We start from the raw sequence: 20175 nt of genomic DNA, 5'->3' as shown, positions 1-20175 counted from the left end.
ACTATCGTAATTATCATATACCAATAACATTCATCGGCCCTTGATATTACGGTACACTTGATTTCTCGGCGCTTATGGCTTTGATATGGATTTCATTAGCGTTCCCATACGTGCTTTGATGTACCTTCGAAGAAATTCTATGACTGCCCATTTCATTCGGCGATAATTTAAATTGGTTGACATCTAGAGTGATTTATTATAAAAGGGCCAATAGTATCTTAATCTCACATAAGTTTAAAATTGCAATACGCGTTTTCATTTCGAATTTCACGGTCGAAAAGCCGCTAGCTTCGTGGGATTTCAAGAATATATTAATGCCAGAGAAAACGAAAATGCGGCTAGTTTTCTCCGTCCGAGGGACAACCCTCGAATGCCGTCACCTCTTCCAACATTCGTCTCCGTCATTCATAGTCCACCTCTCCTCCCCTTTACCGATTTTCCCTTCCTTCAACTCTCCTCATTCCTTTATCCCATTTCCCACCCGCCGCTTCCCCTCTCACGCCTCTCCCCATTAAGGGTGAAATCGCTTCTTTGTCGTTTCCCTGTCCTTAGCGTTTTATGTGCCCGAAGTGTCCTTAGAGGCGAGTGATAAGTGCGGACGCCGTAGGTGGGGGTGGGGCCTGTTGTGCGTGGAGGCCGTGGCGAGGGGACGGGAGGAAGGAGACGTGTGTGGAGGGCGGTGGGTGGGGGGAAACAGCGGGAAGGGAAGACGGGGTGACTCCCACGGCCGTGTCCCCACTCAAGCCCATGGGGAACCGTTCATTGTTCGATGCGATGCCTCGGCAGGTGAGTGCTATGTATCGGACGGCGCTCCTTCTGTTTACGGTCTCGGTGGCGGCCGAGGCGGCGGACGTCCCGCGGGTGGGCCCAGGAGGTGTGAGGGCCCTCCTTCGGCAAGTGGACGGTTTGGCTTCGGAACAGTGCACCCGAAACGTCGTCGCGCAGTGGCGGTACGAGACGGACGTCGGCGAAGAAACCCAACTCGCCGCGGTAAGGCTTTTCTTCCCGTCGGATTTCGTCACCACCGAGGAAGAGAGCGACCGACGACAGCGGCCTAACCCTGGCGGTGCCTCCGCAGTGTTTGTTGTTGTTTGTTATGGGCGAGATATCAACGCGAGCATCCGAACGGGTCCTAGTGCACGCACGCCCTTCGGGGTTTGCCGGAGAAAATAAAATTGTGTGCGATTTTCGTTGCCGTAGGTGATTTCTTTTCTTCCTCCGATTACAGGGACTTGACTTCGGAGTTAAATGTACCTGGACTAGGGAGGTCAAACATTCTACACTCCCTACTTTATCCCGATGAACTTACCGTCCTTTTCCCCGATTTCTCTCCCGGGAGTTGGGAAGCTAATTAGATATTTTTTATGTGAATCATCCCTCAGCGCTGCGCATGCCATTGGTATCACCTCAAGTCTGTCCTGTTTTATAGTATCGGTTTTCACGAGACCCTGCAAGAAACGACAAAAGCGAACTGATCTTATAATCAAAGGGAAAATTATTCTCATCGGGAATTCCCTTTTCTCTCATCATATTCCGTTTCTAAATATTTAATTCCAGTTTTTTCAAAACAGCCTTTTCCCCATTTCTGACAGAATATTTAAAAAATTGAGTAATTCCAGAATTTTTCCTGATTTTCCAGCCATAGTGGCCAACCCGCTAGCGTATATCTGCGTAATTATTTAGATAATTCCTCGGAGGGATAAACTAGATAAGAAATTCTAGTACGACGACCCTTGCGTCCGACGGCATTCGTTATGCTTACAGTGGCTCTTATATTTACCAACAATCAGAATCAATTACCTTCATTTTGTTTTATGCCACCCTCCGCATAGGAACTCAAGAATAAAAAAACGAAGTTATTGAAAAAATAAAATGAAGACGAACTCGCGAAAGCATTATGCCATCAAACCGGAGACATGAATGAATGCCTTTCCGTATCTTCAGTAGGGTTGATTCATGCCGATAATTGTGTTCCATTGGCCTTCGATCCTGAGGAAGTTTATTGAAATGCCAAAGAAACTTGTCGCTAAATTCTATTTATAATTATGGCTATAATGACGCAAAGAGGAAGAATTCATCAATCTGAAAAACTTAAACCGCATTTTCGTCATGAAATAAACGTATGTGCTTGCACTACCCTGCCAAGAAGTTAGGGAAAAAATCTTATTTATCGTATCCTAAAACTTTTACTTAATCATTGAAGCCAAAGATTTTTCATTCTCTTCGAAATTGGCAGTATATCACGAAATGTCATCGCAGTAAAATGCTTTCCCTATATTTACCTTTTCATTTTATACCTCAGTTTTGATGTATACCATATAGCAATAAATATTTCTCCTCCTTGGTTTCTGAAATAAGAAAAGACATCTTGACTCATTAACTTCCGTGGGCAGCGGATTGCATTTATATAGTAAGTCTTGAAGAAAATTAGAAAAAACGGATCGCCGGAATCTTTACTTGCGCTACTCTTAATGAATACTGCATAGTTTTTTCTGTTATCCATGCGAGAGTCTCCTGAATTTTCCGATGATGATACCGATTCGAGGAGAGGAGTGAAAACACAGGAGGAATTTTCAATGGAGGATCGTAGGACTAGTGAAGCACAACCCTCCACTCAATCCACAATTTGCGTTAATCCTTGCGGCTAAATTATCGCGTGCAACGCATTAAGCCGTAGCACCTCTTCGATTGTGTGTTCGTTCCGCGCTGTTCCTCCTTCGCTTTTCTTCTCCTTTTCCTTTCATTGTATTTAAACATTTCCTCGATCGAATGCACATGAAACACCTTTTCCGTTTGCCATCGCCCACCCGCTCTGACCAAGCCCTTCCACCCACCGCGGCGCGCCTGTCTCACTACCGTCCCCTGCAAATGGCGGTCGTATCACTGAAGTTCCTTTTGCCAATATGACGCCAGAGAAACTTAAGTGGAGGTGAGCAAAAAAAAGAAAACATTCACTTCCACCGTCCCTTCTGTGTTGTCCACTCCGATGGGCCAATAACCCGGGCCGTCGCGAAGACGCCGAAACTAGGGCAGCGCAGATAACCACTCCTGGAGATAAGGGTGCACCACGTAGCTTGCTTTTGAGTTTCTCCAGTACAGGTTCAAGGTATGAGTTGCCAAGCCTTCTCCTCTGAAGGAAGCTTCCCTTTGTCGGAGTCAGCCCTCTTCAGAGGAATATTATTACATTAGGGTCTGGATTAACCGATTACTGTGGGATATGGCCGGAGAAGCTCGAATAATTGGGGAGGGCTTTACGTAATTAATGTAAACAAGCATTATGATTTATATTTTTTTAAATTACCTCAAAAATAATACTTTCGCAAATAAAATACATAATTCACCTTTCTTTCATTTAAAAATAATTATCTTTTCTCTAAAAATGCGTATTCCCCGTAGCTTGTCTGGGTTGAACTGACTTTGTACAATCGCAGAAATGGCTATTTACACGCTCTATACGGCCTATGCGAACTGCTTTAAAAAATAACAAATTATCTCATTTATAATGCGAACAGTCCCCCAAAATTGGGGGCCATCCATTGATTTTTTTTCCAATAAAAACAATTGTCACTATTCCCTAAAATCGCGAAGTTATTACACAACAAGCATATGTCCCTCGTCCAACCTTGACACGGCACAAAATGGTTAATCTCTGCGTTATAACGTAAGCATTGTGTTCATTAGTTTAATTAGTCAAAAATACTTTAGAATACGAAATGTCATGATCTCCACTCTGTGACCCCCTATTCTCTCTCCACTCTGTTTGAAAATCACTTTTCGTAAGAGGTGGGGAGTTATCTCCTTAATATTTGTATTAATGTCGAAAAACCATTCAGTTTGGGTAGCTTTATATTGATAGCCTTTAAATAATTATAGATCTCTCGGTAAAGATATTAAACCCATGAAAAATTGAATAGGGATAATTCTCTATTCAACCGACCTAATGAAACACAGCAAATGGGACAATAAGTTTCTGTTTATCATTATTTACATACGGAGGAACCAAACATTTAAGAATCCTGAAAGTGGACATCTCACCAAATTTATAATTGTGTGATTACATTCTTAGGACAGCGATACCAGAGAGTTTAGAATGCTAGTAACGATATATAAAATACTTGGGTAAGTTCAGGGCGTTCGAGTGTTTTCTAATGTTTACAGAGAGGTAGAACAATGTCTAATTTTCCCGAAAATAAATTGTGCTTTGGAAAGCACTTGAGAGAGTTCCTCGAGAGTGAAATTTGATTCATTTTATTCTAGAAATTGCGACCAAAACCAGATATAAAAACTGAAAAAGTTATTGAAGTTCCTCAATTTTCATTGTTTTACTTCTCATTGCTGTTTGAGCGTCAATGGAATGATCATGAAAATGCTTAATTCTGAATGTTCTGCATGCAAGTACATCATCCTGAAAATCAATTAATACCAATTAAATAGGCATCCTTAGGATTATATGATGATATTAATACCTTCATATTCAAATCAATGTCAATAGTTATTAACAAATCCTTGAAAAGAGAAGCAATGGAATAATTGATCAAATACGAACTGGAGATATAAAAATACTAGCAACATTGAAAATAATATCATCTTAATTCAATGTCATCATCCATTGAATGATCTCGAATTTTTATCAATCTGCGCCAGGTATGTGGGCGTAGAATATCGCGGGCGTGTGTTAGATGACATAATGACGGATGTATCAGAAATTCTCCGTGCTTAATGAACTACTCGCTGACTTTCATTGGCAAATCACCTGGAGGCCGCAGACTTTTCCGTTATTAATAATTATAGAGGTCCTTTTAAGATTATAAAAAGTTAAATATCATTTTTTCATATTCGGAGTAGATCAATTTCATTCATGGCAATTGACCCTTAGCCTAATGACGCATAGGCTCAAGATTTAGGTGGCAAGCGATGAAGAAATTAAATCCATTACGTTTCAAGGACGCAGTAGTTATGAGGTCATAAAAATATATATGATAGGAACACGTAGACTGATAATCACTGCAACATTGACATTGAAAGGAACAACTGAGACAGGAGAAGTTTCACGTTGCACAAAGTATAGGAAGTCATAACTACTGCGTTGATCGTAAGGGAAAAAGACCGGAAGTATCAATTCACCCAGAGACTTCCACATATGCTGCAATGCAATAGAAACAGGTCCACCTTTTGCTCTAGATTTTTATGTCGTTCATACTCCCGGGCTCTTTCCTTAAACCGTTCCTTGCAGAGTAACAAAAGGTTACAATGCCCAAATGACTATACTTATTTTGCAGTTGTTTACAGTTACTTCTCCGTTTACTTTTCGTACACATTTTTAACTTTTTTGTTCGGCGATGCGATACTAAATTGTGAACGGGGACCATAAAATAAAAGAGTAAACGGAGATCAAATAATATATAGAAAATCGTTAACATAAAATTGGCGTGCGCGTAGTCAAACAGTTAAACAAGGATAAATGCTGGAAATAGATTTCGTGCCATACACTACAGTAAACCATTTCTCATTCGTAATTTCTCTATGTTAATGTAACCTCGCTTTCTCCTACTTTTATTTCTTTCTCTCATTCTCATATTCTGTAGAATATTGCACTGTCAGTGATACCGGCTCAGTAATTGCCCGCGTCTTAGGTCCCCGACCCCACCTCTGCCTCAACGTTGGTTCATTCTTCAAGAAGTATTCGAAGGGCACGTCCAACTGCCACCATTTCATGTCGTATAAAGCGCGCAGCACATGACGAAACCTGAAGTTCACCCCAAATTCCCGCTTTCCCTATTCCAATTCCCAGGGTGCTTCACATGTCCTTCAAATTAAACTTTTGTCTTTACGTAAATAAACAGATTCGTCGCTCGTTTCAAGATCAGAGTAGGCATTGATTAACGGCCGCTTAAACAAACAAATAAAACCGATCGAAACTTCGACCAGCACCTTTTTATTCATATCTCTGGTATTCAACAATTAGATTCCAGCATGCATTCGATAACAGCGATTTGTACCTTGCACAAGTTGTGTTGAAAGTATTAGTTACCAATGTGCTTCCCTCTCTTCCCAAATTACTGTTATTTCCTGAAAGAGTAATAGCAGGCCGCTAGCGGAGTGCAGGTCTTCTGTTACAAACCATCAAGAATAGCGTAAGAATATACATCTCCTCGGGACCTCCAGAGTCAGGTCTCAACTCTGTCCTCGAACGTCGGTATGGGAGTTGCATTTCTTTCCGAGCGGCCAAACATGAAATTGAATAAATGATTCACGTTAAAAGTAACTTCATATTACTCCTTTGTTCCAGTTTCATTATCTTGTTAATACTATAAACGACTATGTCAGAGTATGTAAGTAAAACATTTACCTAAGTTGACTATAATTTCAGTAAAATGCGACTTTTGAAAGTTGATTGTTTTTATACTACCATAACAGAGGGCATAGTGTTACTATTTTTATAAAAAATTATTAGTTATAAACAACATGCATGTTACTTTCAAAAGTATAAACATTACAGAGAAAACCTTAAAAGATTGAGATACATATTTTATGAGGATTCGGCGAACAAATTCCTAGCAACTGCGAATTTAGTTTGTCGCAATGGAGATTTTCAAGCGTCGCTTACAGCAAACATTTGCCATGTGTCGTGCGATAGTAATCAACGCCCTCTCAACAATATGCTCCCTAATGCCTAACGAGTCTGGACGCAGCTCTCGGCACAACCGAGTATTCTTTCTCAATAGCATTAACTAACGAAGCCAAAATAGAAATTTGAAAAATGAGGAAATAATAGTTCCTGACAGTTAAAGTTGGCAATCATTTTCTTCCGCATTATATAAAACGTTTTCCGCAAAGTAACGAAGATAAATGCTGCCACCTGAAGTTTAAATTGAAAATTCAGATTTTATTTTGATATATTCCCTAGTTTCGTTGTATTTTAATTGATTCTCATTTAGTTCACGAGCGTAATTCGTTCCAATATTTTTAAATTCCTCAGCGAAATATTTATCCGGTGGCCTCTAAACTGGCTGGTTTCTAAAGTGCAAGTCGGGGTCGATAGAACCAAAAGGTAGTGTACAGCCATCTGTCTGCCTTCAAACTATTTCTGTATTTTTACGGAAACGACCTCACCTACGAGACTGAAATATCGGATGTGGTGTTTGGCGAAATATAGTTGGCGTTTACCGCCAACTACATTTCTCATTAATAATTCTGATGGTGTTTGCGCACAAATAGGAAGTAAAGGTTTCCGGTATATTGAAGAAATCATATCCGCGAAGCTTCTGTATTACTGTCGGCACTCAGCTAACTTAGAAGCCTTGGTTTATTTCCTCCAATACGGCACCGTTAAGAAACATGACTTGATTTTAATTTCACTGCCCTTAACCCACAGTCACCATCTACCTGTATAAGGCGGGAGGCTGATCCATTTTCCCTTATTGCGAGTCCTGAGGACGTTTACAGGTAGTCTCATCGCCGAACGTGCTTACTCTTATTAGTACAAGGGTCTTCGGCCTTGTAAATTTTTTATTTGTCCACGGAGAACCTTGAATACGAGTGGAACTTCTGAATCCAAATGAAGGAATGGAAACACTGTTTCGCTCTAGATTGAAATTACGTGAAGACAATCGTTTTCCTTCGAGATTGTTTCAACCCGTGATTTGACTTCTCCCCAGTAGTTTACAATGCTTGGAACATGTTTCTAATTTGTACATATTGCATCTCAATAAGGTTTAGATAGCGGAAGTATAGGGATTTCGCATAGGCACTCATTGAAAAACTAAAAAAATGATCCAAATCATAAAGCCAATGTGGTCTATCGTTGTTTACATCCGACTAAATCCGAAGTTTAATTTCGAATACGAATGTGTTTTCTCATTGATGCTCGCCCACTTAGATATTCCACGACACGCATCTCCCAATTCAATCACACCTGGGAGGGGAGGAAGTCCTGTACATTTCTGTAGTACACAAAATTTTTTAATTTATCAATATACTAGCTAACCCGGCGAACTTCGTACCGCTTAACTATCAATGAACAGTTTAGTTACATCATTTATAAATCAAAAACGGCTGTACCGATTTTAATCATATTTGACTTCTATAGTAATATAAGAAAAAAAATTCAATGATAATATATAATATTTCTTTTTTCTATATATATATATATATATATATATATATATATATATATAATATATATATTTCTAGAAAAAAAGAAAATGTCTTTCTGGCCAGCCATTTTAATGCTTAATTTTGTAGTTTTATTAAATATTCTCCCTTATATTATTATAAAAAGTCAATTATGATTTCAATCGGTACAGCGGTTTTTTATTTATAAATGGTGTAACTAAACTGTTCATTGATTGCTAGGCGGGACGAAGTTCGCTGGGTCAGCTAGAATATTGATAAATTAAAAAAACATCTATTATTAAACGGTTTGACGAATTCCCGATACATCACAGAAACCCGCGCCTCTTAGACCTCTCGGAAACTACTCGCCTGAGTACAGAGAAAAAATTGAGAAGTACGTAGATTGATACTGCAGCATCAAAATAAATTTCAGACATTTAATTATACTGTAGTAATTTTGCCCTCATTCGCCATTGCAGTAGTTTTTAGAAGAGGCGACCGACAGCTAAGGTCATTTGCGCCATTAGGTATGGTTTGGAAAGGAGGAAGGGTTGAGAGAAACCCAGCGTCGGCATTAGCCTATTCTAAACGAAAGGTGTAAAGGGGTCCACAGTTTAACGCCCCATCCGACGGACAGTGTACAAACTCAAAGTAATCTCCACAAAGCACCTCAATAGGGATCGGGATACCACTGAAAAGTATCTGCCGGCCTCTGGAAAACCTTAAAACCTCCGACAAAAACGGTGTGTGAAAGATGAACTCATTCAGCGGAAAAATTAGAAATGTCCGACTAGGTAGATAGCCGATCAACTGCCATTTCAAAATGACGAGAGTCATGTATAGCATCGCTTGGCCATGGAATAATCCTTTCGTAGGTTGAAGAGTAATCGCATTTAACAGTTTGGCCTTCCAGTTAGCCATAAGAAATTAAATAAAACACCCCTTCTACCGATAAAATACGTAGGCAGGAATATAATGGTTCAAATCAATTTTAAGAAGACATCTGCTCTTGTTTATGAAAATTTCACAAAGAAATCTTTGCAACGAGAATAAAGAGTTTTACTCCTGAAAAAGTGACTTTTTTTAAGTTTAGCAAAGTGAACCATCATTTCCTTAAGGCTTAAGACGTTATTGTAAAAAAGGTAACCACTACTTAGCATAAGCACAGCAAGGTTATCGAATCGAATCGTCACGCGTATGAATGCTTTTGGATCTTTCGTTCCATCAATAATAATTTTTCTTTGAAAATATATGAAATAAGAATTTATGCAAGGAGTTCGTGCAGGATTTCCATCCTTTTGGATTCATACAGAATTATATTATTACCATGGGAATAGATAATTCCATTCAGTTAGCGAAGAATTCAGCGGAGTATTCTAAATAATTCTTGTTGAGTACTGTACACAAGATGTCCATGCAAAAAACTTCAAATTGGTAGAAAATGAGAGAGAAAATCATGTTCTCACTCCTTACGATACGAAAAACTATTAAGGATGATTTCTTTGTAAAAAAAACCTGAGATAAATCGATAACATATTAGATTTGCAGAAAAAGTATGCCTTATGAAATTTCTAAACCTCTTCATGCTACTGGTAAAAGAACCTGTCCTAAGAGTAACCGCAAAACTTTTTCAAAATAATTTTATATAAGCAATTTACTCTCAATGCTTTAGATTTTTTCACGCTTACGTCCCGCTTTAAAAAATAGAGGGTTTGAAATAATTGTCCACCTTGTTCTCTCTGTTCGTGGATCGGAAAATTGTTATTGATTTTCCTCTAGGCTTCAATAAATATTCAATTGAAACAGGTTTCATTAGAAAATTACGATTAAATTAGATTTGTAGTTGCTCCGGGATACATATTTTGGTTTTCTATCCGACTTTATCCAGCGGTGAAACTTATGCTATGATTTGATTTCAGTTATCAGCACAAGCTGAATACTCTCACTTCCAACGTGCTGTGTGGGATCTCCTGAAAACCCTCAAGAGGGAGGATGTGGGCGATCCAGATCTGTGGCGACAGGTCCGGCTGCTATCCGTTGTCGGACCCGCCGCCCTTCCATTAGAAAAGTTAGAACGGGTGAGTACTTATCCACCAGTATTTATGTGTCGAGAAAAGTCTGTCCCTGTTCGTCAAGAAAGTATTTTTAATTCGAAGAAATATTACCTACCACATTAAATAGGAGGAAATTAGTGTTTTATTCCACAATTATAAATTAACTATTCATTTGATATCCGAGTAACTTGCCTGTAATGTAAAAATAAAAAATGACACAATTTCCCACAGGAAATCACACAACAAGCATCCTTCAGACATTCTCGTAAATGGTACCTCGGTATTGGTGGACTATAACACTAAATTCGCCCCACAATTCAATAAATGAATATTATTATAAAGTAATCTACTGGTTAAGGTAGGTTTTGGATGGACACAACTACCAAATAAATTGTTTTGTAACTCCTATTAATGTTGTAACTTTTTTGTAACTCCTGTAAATATTTTTTAAACCTAACGAAACACAATCCAGCAACCTATTCCTCATGAAGTCCTTCTTCATCGCAGTGTACTTGCATCCTCCCTTCATCCCATCCAACAACACTATCCTGTTCCTGGCCTTTCCTCGTTTGCCTAACATTCTCCCCTCTATTTCAGTTTTCAACATCCCACTGCCGATCAATACACCCTCCATCCATTTTTCCTGCCTCCTCATGATTTCTACCAAAAAAACCCCTCTACTTGCCCACCATACCTAGTACTTCCTCACTTGTTTTCCTTTCGGTCCATTTCACCTTTTCCATCCTTCTCCACACCTACATTTCAAAAGCCTCCAGTCTAGTTCTACCATCCTGCTTCTTTGACCACGCTTCTGCGCCGTACATAACTACGCTCCATAGCAAAGTTTGGACGATCCTTTTCTTACTACCCTTACTCAACATCCATGTCATTAATTCCCTCCTCTTTGCCCGGTAAAGTGTAATTCTTCTCCGTACGTCCCAAATTTGACCGTTATGGCCTAAAACACTTCCAAGATATATTATCTGTTCCACATGCTCTAGTATCCGTCCTCTTATTTATATGTTAACCTTAGCCTTTCTCTTTCTAGAAAATTGCATGACCTTTGTTTTATTAATATTGATTCTCATCCCATATCTATCGCATTGAAATTTCTATTCACTCAGCATTGCTTGTAACCCCTTGGCTGACTGACAAACTAAAGCTTGGTCATCAGCAAACATTACTGATTTTACGAATCCCCCTTCGACTTTCATTCGTACCTCCAGTTCTTCCCATGCCTCTTTAATCCATTCCTCCACATATACGTTGAACAGCACCGGTAATGATGGGCAACCCTGCCTTACACCTCTTCCTAACACTGCCCATCCGGACTCTCCGTTCCCCAATCGCACCTAAGCAGTGTGAGACATTTGCAGGTTGCGGATTAGCCTCCTGTCCCTCCAATCTATTCCTATATTCTGCAATATATGTACTCATTAGTTTTTCCCAATTGACTCTATCAAACTCCTTTTCAAAATCTACGAAACAGGCAAATACGTCCTGATTGTATTCTATGTATATTCCTCTCGATTAGTGATCTCATTACTGTAATGGCATCACGCATGCTTCTACCCTTCCCAAACCCAAACTGATCATCCCCTCAGTAATCATTTACCCTACTCTCTATCATTTTGTTGATGATCCTGAGAACAATTTTAGCGGTGTGGGATATCAAACTTATTGTCCTGTAGTCCTCACATGAGGTAGTCTTTACCTTTTTCGGAATAGGAGCTAACACTGATCTCACTAAGTATTCCGGCCTGATTCCTTCCACAGAGAGACTACGAATCAGTCCATATAGAGTCTTTCTCCTACATTTTCTTAAACCTTTTAGTAGTTCCGCAGGAATGATGTCTACCCTCACAGCCTTATTTGGTTTCATCTCCCTTAATACCCTTTCAATCTCATCGCTGAGTATGTTTGGACTTGGGCTGTCTTCATCTGCATCATGCTCCCTTTCTATGTCTATCCTTGTTGGCCTAAGTTCTTTACCATACAGGTCTTCTATATATTCCTTCCATCTCTCTTGGATCTTTTCTGTGTCAACTATTATCTTCCCCAACTTATCTCTAACTGTTAGTACAGATCATCCCTTCTTACTTCCCGATAGTGACTTAACCTTGCTGCATACCGCACCAATTCCACCCTTCCCTGGCAAACTTTCCATATCCTACGTCTTCTAAAGGCATATACAGAGGGGCAAAATATTGTTTCACCTAAGTCTAATAGTAATGCAATGGATATAAATTACATTTTGTATTGAAGCCAGGAGCGAGATTTTTCCGTTCATGAATTACAGTAATTATAAACTTTGGGGATGTCATGTGTGTTTGTGTAACCATCGGAGCTGCATCGCCTGAGTAAATGCAGCTCTCGGAGCACCTTAATCTCAAATATGTCGAAGAGCAATAGAATTGACTTTTTCGTGCAAAGAGGACGGTTACAGTTCAAATATGATATGATGGCAACTACGAGACTCACCTAGGTGTGACGGATTTCAGGCTTAATTGCGGAAGGAGCTAGTTCTTAACATCCGAGATCACACGTAATCAAATTCTTCCGCCGCAGCACCTAAGTGAAAAAACAATTTCATGAAGTTTTACACAATGTCTTACCCGCGGTCTTCTTAGTCATTAGTGAATTGACTAGGATAACCACGAGTATTAAAGCTTAAAGACTTATTAGACAACTCTTTGTGGGAATAAGCCCAGCCAATCAGCAATCGGCTTCGACGCTGTCTTCGACCATCACAAGTCAGTCAGAGGAGCGCGACCCACAAGCCTTCAACTATCAGCTTCCATCGGAGCTCAAAGAAACGTCTGAAGCTATCAAAACGGCGCTGAACTGATCAAAATATTGTTCTTGAGCCACGATCTCCGAGATACGAGTACCGATTACAATGGCCATACTACAGAATAAATACCGCAGAGAGAGGTGTACGCATTGCAACTGGGCTTACTGCTCGGTGTACCCGTATCAATCATACGATAAAATCAATCTGTACTACCATTTCCCGGCGATAAAAACCAAGAATTGACAAATTACGAATAGTAGAGGCGACTCTAGAAACCTCCCAAGGGAAGGACTGAAGCAAGGACGTGTCCATTTGGTCATGAGATGTATATTTCAATGCTGACCTGTTGTCCAAATGAAACGCATTCCGCATCTTTTTAACTGGCAAACAAATAAATAATAAAATATGGTGAGAAACTTGTGGAGTCATGGAGCCGTTGTGGAATGAATTATCTGAGTATTAAAAAATCAAACACAGTAAAGTGGATGTTATTTCAAGAAAATGAAAGATTTTTTACCAGCGAGTAAAGGAAAGACATTACCAGCGAAGAGTAATAAAAAGGAAATTTATCAATGGAGCCATAAAAAAGTCAGAGACGGTGGGAATAATGGATTCATATAAGAAGTTTCAAAAATATTAGGCCAATAACTTATGATTAGATACATATAAAAATGCAACTTGGCTCATTATGGTGAAAAATAGTTCAAAGTTTGGTCAATTAAATGATTACTGGCAAGGAAAAGGTGAGGAAGCTCTTGCTTCGACAATTTTCATTTATGTCCCGAAAAATGAAAGTGACAGCATTGGGAAACTATGTGACGATTAATTTAATTTTGCATACGGGAAAGGTAGTTCTAAGAATCAACATGATATCCCTTTCCCGGAGCACCAGAAAAGCAGCCATAGAATGTGGTCTCGCCTTCTGGGCCAACTCCCTTCCACCTTATATAACCACCCCGTTCACAAAGTAACCATTACCCTGAAGAGGCGCACAGCCTAAAACAGGGCTTCCTGTTTGTTGTACACTGTTATTTACCGTTATTTATTTATTGTTACCTGTTATCTGTTATATGATTGCTTATAAATGTTATGTACAACAAACTTGGATAAATAAACAACTTTTGAACTGAACTTGAACAAAGTAACATCACAAATCATATACAAATATGCAACGCATATGATGAGCAGAAAACATAACGCTCATGGCTTACGAGCGGCAATGACAAAAGCGGGTGCACATTCCGACTATTGATCTTGAGAAGAAAGGAGCACGTAGTAGAATTATAATCAACAAAAGTATATAACGGAGATTAAATAATGTACGGTAATATTGGTTGGACGTCCAGGGGTGAGAAAGGTGGATAATAAATGGAGGAAGAAATCCAAAAAAGGGAACCAAAAGCCCCCAAAAAAACTATACAAATGTAATTCCATTCTCACTTTCTTAAAATTCTTCTCAGAGAATCTATTTCTCAAGTTACTAATAAATTTGTAAGTTCTCTGAACAACAGTCTTAATCGCCATAAAAACTTGGCAAATATAGACATGAAAAGTGTGGAAGCACATTTATTGACTCTAGATTACTGAATATAACAACAAGTTCGACCAATCTACTATTCATATCTGTTTTTGAGGAACGGACCAGTCCACAACTCATTACACCGTTAGTTGAAACGGAATTGCGATATAATAACAGCCAGGTGTAGGTTCTCAAAATATTTACTAAGTGCCATAAAATCCCTTAAGCCTGTATCAATAGTTGTCTCTCAGCAATGGGAGTCTCTAATCTCCTACATCATTTCTCACGCGATTTTTGACGCATGAGACTCTTCAGCAACTCCCAAGTGTTGGATAGCACGTGAGAAATTTTGACACAGGAGGCCACTTAGAGGTCACCACAGATGGTGAACCACTATTGATACAGACCTTAGCCACTCAGGAACATGAAAGTTAGCATAAAGACAGCGATAACGAGATTAAAATCGAAAAAGAATTAAAGTTTGAATAAAGCCAAGCGGTAAAAGTTAAAAGTGCGGAGACTATTTAAGAATAAATTATAGAAAAAGCAGAAAAGGGTGAAAGGAGAGACAAATAGAAAATAAATAGAGCATGAAATCATAAACTTGGTTCTGAAAAAAGTAAGCGTAGAAGAAAAAAGCCTGTTGCTTCTCTACCGTGCTCAATGGACAGCAGTTGTTTTTCCCCGGGCGGGCGGGAATGGGAACGCTTGACTCCGCTGTTATGGGAATTACGAGATGAATTGCAGAGTGGATCACAAAGGGCTACGAGTGAGTGTATCGTTCGGAAGACAAACATTTTCGTTTTAAACCTTGTCCTTGACCCTTTAAATTCCGGCATAAAATTACGAATTTTTACCCTTTTTTACCCGGTGGCTATCGTACTGGCTTCCCACCCAGAGGGTCCGGGTTCAAATCCCGGCGGTGTTGAAATTTTTCAGTGGTATCTCGATCCCTACTTGAGGTGCTTTGTGGAGGGCACTTTGAGTGAGTATGCCGTCCGTCGGATGGGACGTCAAGCTGCGGACCCCTTGGCGCCTTTCGCTCAGAGTAGGTTAATGCCGACGCCGGGTTTCTCTCCACCCTTCATCCTTTCCTGTTCATCCCCTATGGCGCAAATGACCTCAGCTGTCGGTCGCCTCCCATAAATACTACTACTACTATTTTTGGGCTATATCCTTAAAGCTTCATAGCAATTCAAAAGCGCACTAAAAATTCAAAATATATGGGAAAATATCATAAATCACATTTACTGTAATGATCATGGTGTGTAATGTGAAAAGTAGACATAAGTTTTGGGACAAATTACTTTGATTAGATGGCTCTATTCATCAGACTTGTAAACCGCAAAGAGATCGTCTCCTAGACCTGTAAAACCTGACACTTAAAGAGCAGGCCCAAGAATGAGATATTCATCGCCAATTAAAGGAGGTGTATGGAGACAATGTAATGGACGAGTCGTCTGTTCGGCGGTGGTGTCGCAACTTCAACATGGGGAGGGGGAACACACACGACGATGAGCGTTCGGGGAGACCGTCTGTCATTACAGACCAACTGGTGAGCTCAGTTGACGAATTCGTGAGGAACGATCGGCGCGTCACAATTGATGACATCTGTGAGCATTTTCCCAATGTTTCTCGAACAATTGTTCATGAAATTGTTAAACACCATCTGCATTATGCAAAAATTTGTGCAAGATGGGTCCCTCGCGTATCTCAATGAGCTGGCGGCGAAGGACTATGCAGCAGGAATACAGAAACTTGTCACACGTTATGACAAATGCCTTAATTTGCTTGGAGATTATGTTGAGAAGTAGTTTAAAGTATCCTCTTTCAAATAAAATTTTTTATGTTTGTTAATATTTACTTTTGTGTCTTTATTTCACGAACGGGTACTACTTTCCGGATGACCCTCGTAAAATCGGAACTCTACGAATTGTTTCTATTATACTTTTTCCAATTTCATTCCTGACAGTACAACCGTCTCATCAATGACATGCTGGCTATTTACAACAGTGCCAACGTGTGCGCCTACAGGGACCCATTTCACTGTGGCCTACGCCTTGACCCAGGTAAAATCAGAGCTTATTGAATTTTATCAATCATTTCTGCTACAGGTTCACAAAATATCAGGACAAAAGTGTGCGGAGACATTCAGACGGTCGACGCGTTTGAATGCAGTCTGCAACTTCAGTTTTGCCTGGCCGCGGTTCACAATGTTGGAAGGCACATATTTGATATTGCGTTGAAAAAGCATTGTATAATGTACGTAGTATTGGTTAACCCATGGCCCGCAGGCTTGATTAAGTACGGTAAGCCCTTCAATCAATTTAGAATCCAAGCTTAGGCAATACATAATGTTTCTGCATGTCCATGTGAACCAGGTCTAATTTTAAAATGGTAATGATGTTGATGGTTGAAAATTGCATATTAACTTTTATTATCAACTGCTTTACACTTTATTAATGAACCTAAAACAAATAATCACAATGATGTCAAGGTTATTTTGGCTGCCATATTTTAGTTATCAGGTTAGAATTCCGTTGAATTCCCTTTGATAAAGTGTTATTTCAAAACTAATATTTAAATTACCTATAATGATATTAAGACGATAAATAATAAGTATTGGTAACATGTAATGACGCGGCTTTATGATAAAAATTGACTAGTGATTAGCAGTCATAATCCTCAAGTAAATAAAAGCGCGAAATAAACAAAATATTGCCGTTCATCATTTGTCAGTTTGGATTAGATATGTACCTAGCGAGTAAACTTTAAGATCTTCGTGTAAAACTATTCTCGCTAGTATTACTTCGGAAAAATTCAATAATTTACAGCAGTGATTTTTGAGCGCGTCTTATAGACCAAAAGTTAGAACTAGCCTCCACTGTGCTCGCCTTCCTGGGCTACGTCCACTCAATTTTGGAAGAATGAACTGAATTTATTCGATGCTAAAAGCGAAAAGCAATTCAAACGAATACGTCCCCGGCAATATAAAGGAGAGACACTGCGGTAGTTTGAAGTGGAAGGAATTTGTGGACTTTGGTGAAGTGGGTGATATGCGCACTGAAGTAAGAAGCTAAGTAGAAACAGCAAAAAGCGCTAAGAGGGAAAGTGGGGGGGGGGGGGTGGCCAGTACAATCGTAGGCTACGGTCGTCATTATGGGGAAAGAAGGGAGCTGAGTGCTTCTTGGTACGTACGATGCCCGAACTTCTTGAAGCCCGTTACTGACGACTTACCATGCGTTACGCAAGTGGGACCCAAGGTTTGGTTCCAGGCAGTGGTCTCGAATCTTATCAATTACAAAGAATTCGTATAACTGTCAGCGTAATAAAAGACGACTACGGAGTTACACCAATTATATCACATCTTTGTTTATGGGATTGGGTACCGTAACTATTATCTCGCATCTATAATTACGATTGTTTAAAGAAGATAAGTAAGTACATATAGGGGCGGACTGTCGGGAGTGATACCGGGTGTTTCCCTGTAAGCGAAGGGCATAAGTACGTCAGCTTTCAATTTGTTGAAGTGTGGACCGTTCTCCTAATTTCCCGGTCCCTACTTTGGTAGACATTTTTCTCCTGATATATTGATTATCGTCCCTACTTAATTTTTACGTAGAGGATGAAACTGAAATTGGAGATTGAGGATTTAATTGTGCGAAATGGAAGGAGTGCAGTTTGAACCAGGTATAGGCGCTTGACGAACCAGTCACATGTCATGAGGAACCTGGGGTAGTTGAGGGAGGATTGGAAGCGATGAGGTTCCCTTGTCCAACAAAAGAAGAGTGAGAAAAGAGTTGGAGCATATAGCCTGGACCTTGTAGCATGTAATCAGGATCAGTTTGGAGGGACTATGGAATCAGTGCGTCCCTAATGTGAATATCGCAGACGTTCATTACCATAATCAAAAGTCATCAAATTTGAAAATTTCTGAAGGCAGCTCCACTTCAGTTCTTCGAACTGCCTACCACTTCGTGGGTTGTTTTGTGGTTTCTAAGCTTTTACACTGTGCTTAGCGTAGACTTTGTCTTCTTGTAGAATGCCATTTTGACTTGTGCTGTTTTGCTTGCTTATCCTCAGGCCCCTCTTGCTCAGCCATTATTGCAAGTGATCCTGCCAAACCAAATGACAACACTCATTTTCTGCTAGCTTTTGATCGACCAAGTTTTTTTTTATTTAAGAATTGACAGGGCCTTCATGTGAAATTGTTTTGCGAATAAAATTACAGTACATAAATACATTTGAAATCACAGGAAAATTTTGTTTTCCAAATATCCTTTTCTTGCTAATGTTATTAGGAGATATTGAATCTGCTTTTTCTGGCTAAATAAATAACTATCTACTGCCATTATGTGATTAAATAGACACTTCTACTTATTGTACGAGAATGGAATTATATTGATTCTTTTCTGCAGAGCTGAAAATATGGAGAACTCAGCACAAAGATTTAACATGTTTTACTTTTTTAATTTTGCAAGCAGCCTCGAATAAGAATTATACTACCTTGATCAAAAATTTCCCGGAATTTATTCAGAAAATTAAAAATACAAGTTTATTCATCTAAATCTATATTGTCCCCTTCAAAGTAATCCCCATCGACTGCAACACAATTATGCCAGCGCTTGATCCAATCCTCGAAACATTTTTTATATTCGGTTTTCGGTATGTCCATCAGTGCTTCCTGCGATTTTTCCATTACTTCCTCTCGGCTGCTAAAACGCGTTCCCCGTAATGGTTTTTTAACTCGATTGAACAGAAAGAAGTCACAGGGAGCCAAATCAGGTGAATTCGGTGGCTGTTGGATGGTATTTGTTGCATTTTTCGTCAAAAAATTACGAATAATGATAGCACTGTGCGACGGTGCGTTATCATGGTGCAAAATCCACGAGTTTTCTGCCCACATTTATGGTCTCTTTCGGCGAATTGCTTCACGCAAACGTCTCATAACGCCCAAATAATACTCTTTGTTTACTGTCTGGCCTTCTGGCAAAAATTCATGATGCACTACACCGTTGTAATCCATGAAAACCGTCAGCATTGCCTTCTTTTTTGACTGAAAACGACGTGGTTTTTTTGGTCTCGGCTCATTTGGTGAACGCCATTCACTTGCCTGATGTCTGGATTGCGTGTCGTACTCATAAACCCACGTCTCGTCTCCAGTAATGATCCTTTTGATGAATGTGGGATCGGATTCAGCCTCGCAAATCATGTCTTTTGCGACGTCAACGCGGTCTCTTTTTTGCATGAAATTGAGGTCTTTTGGCACCAACTTTGCTGCTACACGACGGAAACCCAAATCATTAACCACAATGTCTTGGGCGGATCCATAGGCAATGTTCAAGTCCTCCGCTATTTCTCTGATGGTTAATTTGCGGTTATTGACCAACATTTCTTTTACTTTATCAATTTTTTCACCGACTTTCGATGTCGATGGTCTGCCACTGCGTTCATCATCTTCGATTGACTCACGACCACTTCTGAACCGCTCGTGCCACTGGTAAACGACCGTTTTTTTTTTAGAGAATCGTTGCCGAAACACTTTTCCAACATTTCCAACGTCCGTGCGCCACTAAATCCGTTTTTTACGCAAAATTTAATACAAGTTCGTTGTTGCAAATTTAAATCCATTTCTGCAATTGTAAAAAATCGCCAACACACACAGAGATAGATGTACTCTTGGCTACGTTACT

General features: G+C 39.6%; 1 protein-coding gene across 1 annotated transcript in view; it reads left to right on the top strand.

The window, feature by feature from the left end:
- Window positions 1-774: 774 nt before the first annotated feature.
- The window catches only part of Ance-3 (angiotensin-converting enzyme Ance-3), a 38737-nt gene continuing 19336 nt past the window's right edge, over window positions 775-20175 (top strand). Inside the window, exons 1-3 of the mRNA XM_071587131.1 lie at window positions 775-990; window positions 10035-10193; window positions 16455-16551. Coding sequence (XP_071443232.1) covers window positions 775-990; window positions 10035-10193; window positions 16455-16551 — 472 coding nt within the window. The remainder of the gene's footprint in view (window positions 991-10034; window positions 10194-16454; window positions 16552-20175) is intronic.

The sequence above is a fragment of the Hetaerina americana genome, unplaced genomic scaffold (assembly GCF_022747635.1).
Source record: "Hetaerina americana unplaced genomic scaffold, ioHetAmer1.1.p SCAF_3, whole genome shotgun sequence".
Lineage (NCBI taxonomy): Eukaryota > Metazoa > Arthropoda > Insecta > Odonata > Calopterygidae > Hetaerina > Hetaerina americana.
This window is presented reverse-complemented; position numbering and strand designations above follow the sequence as displayed.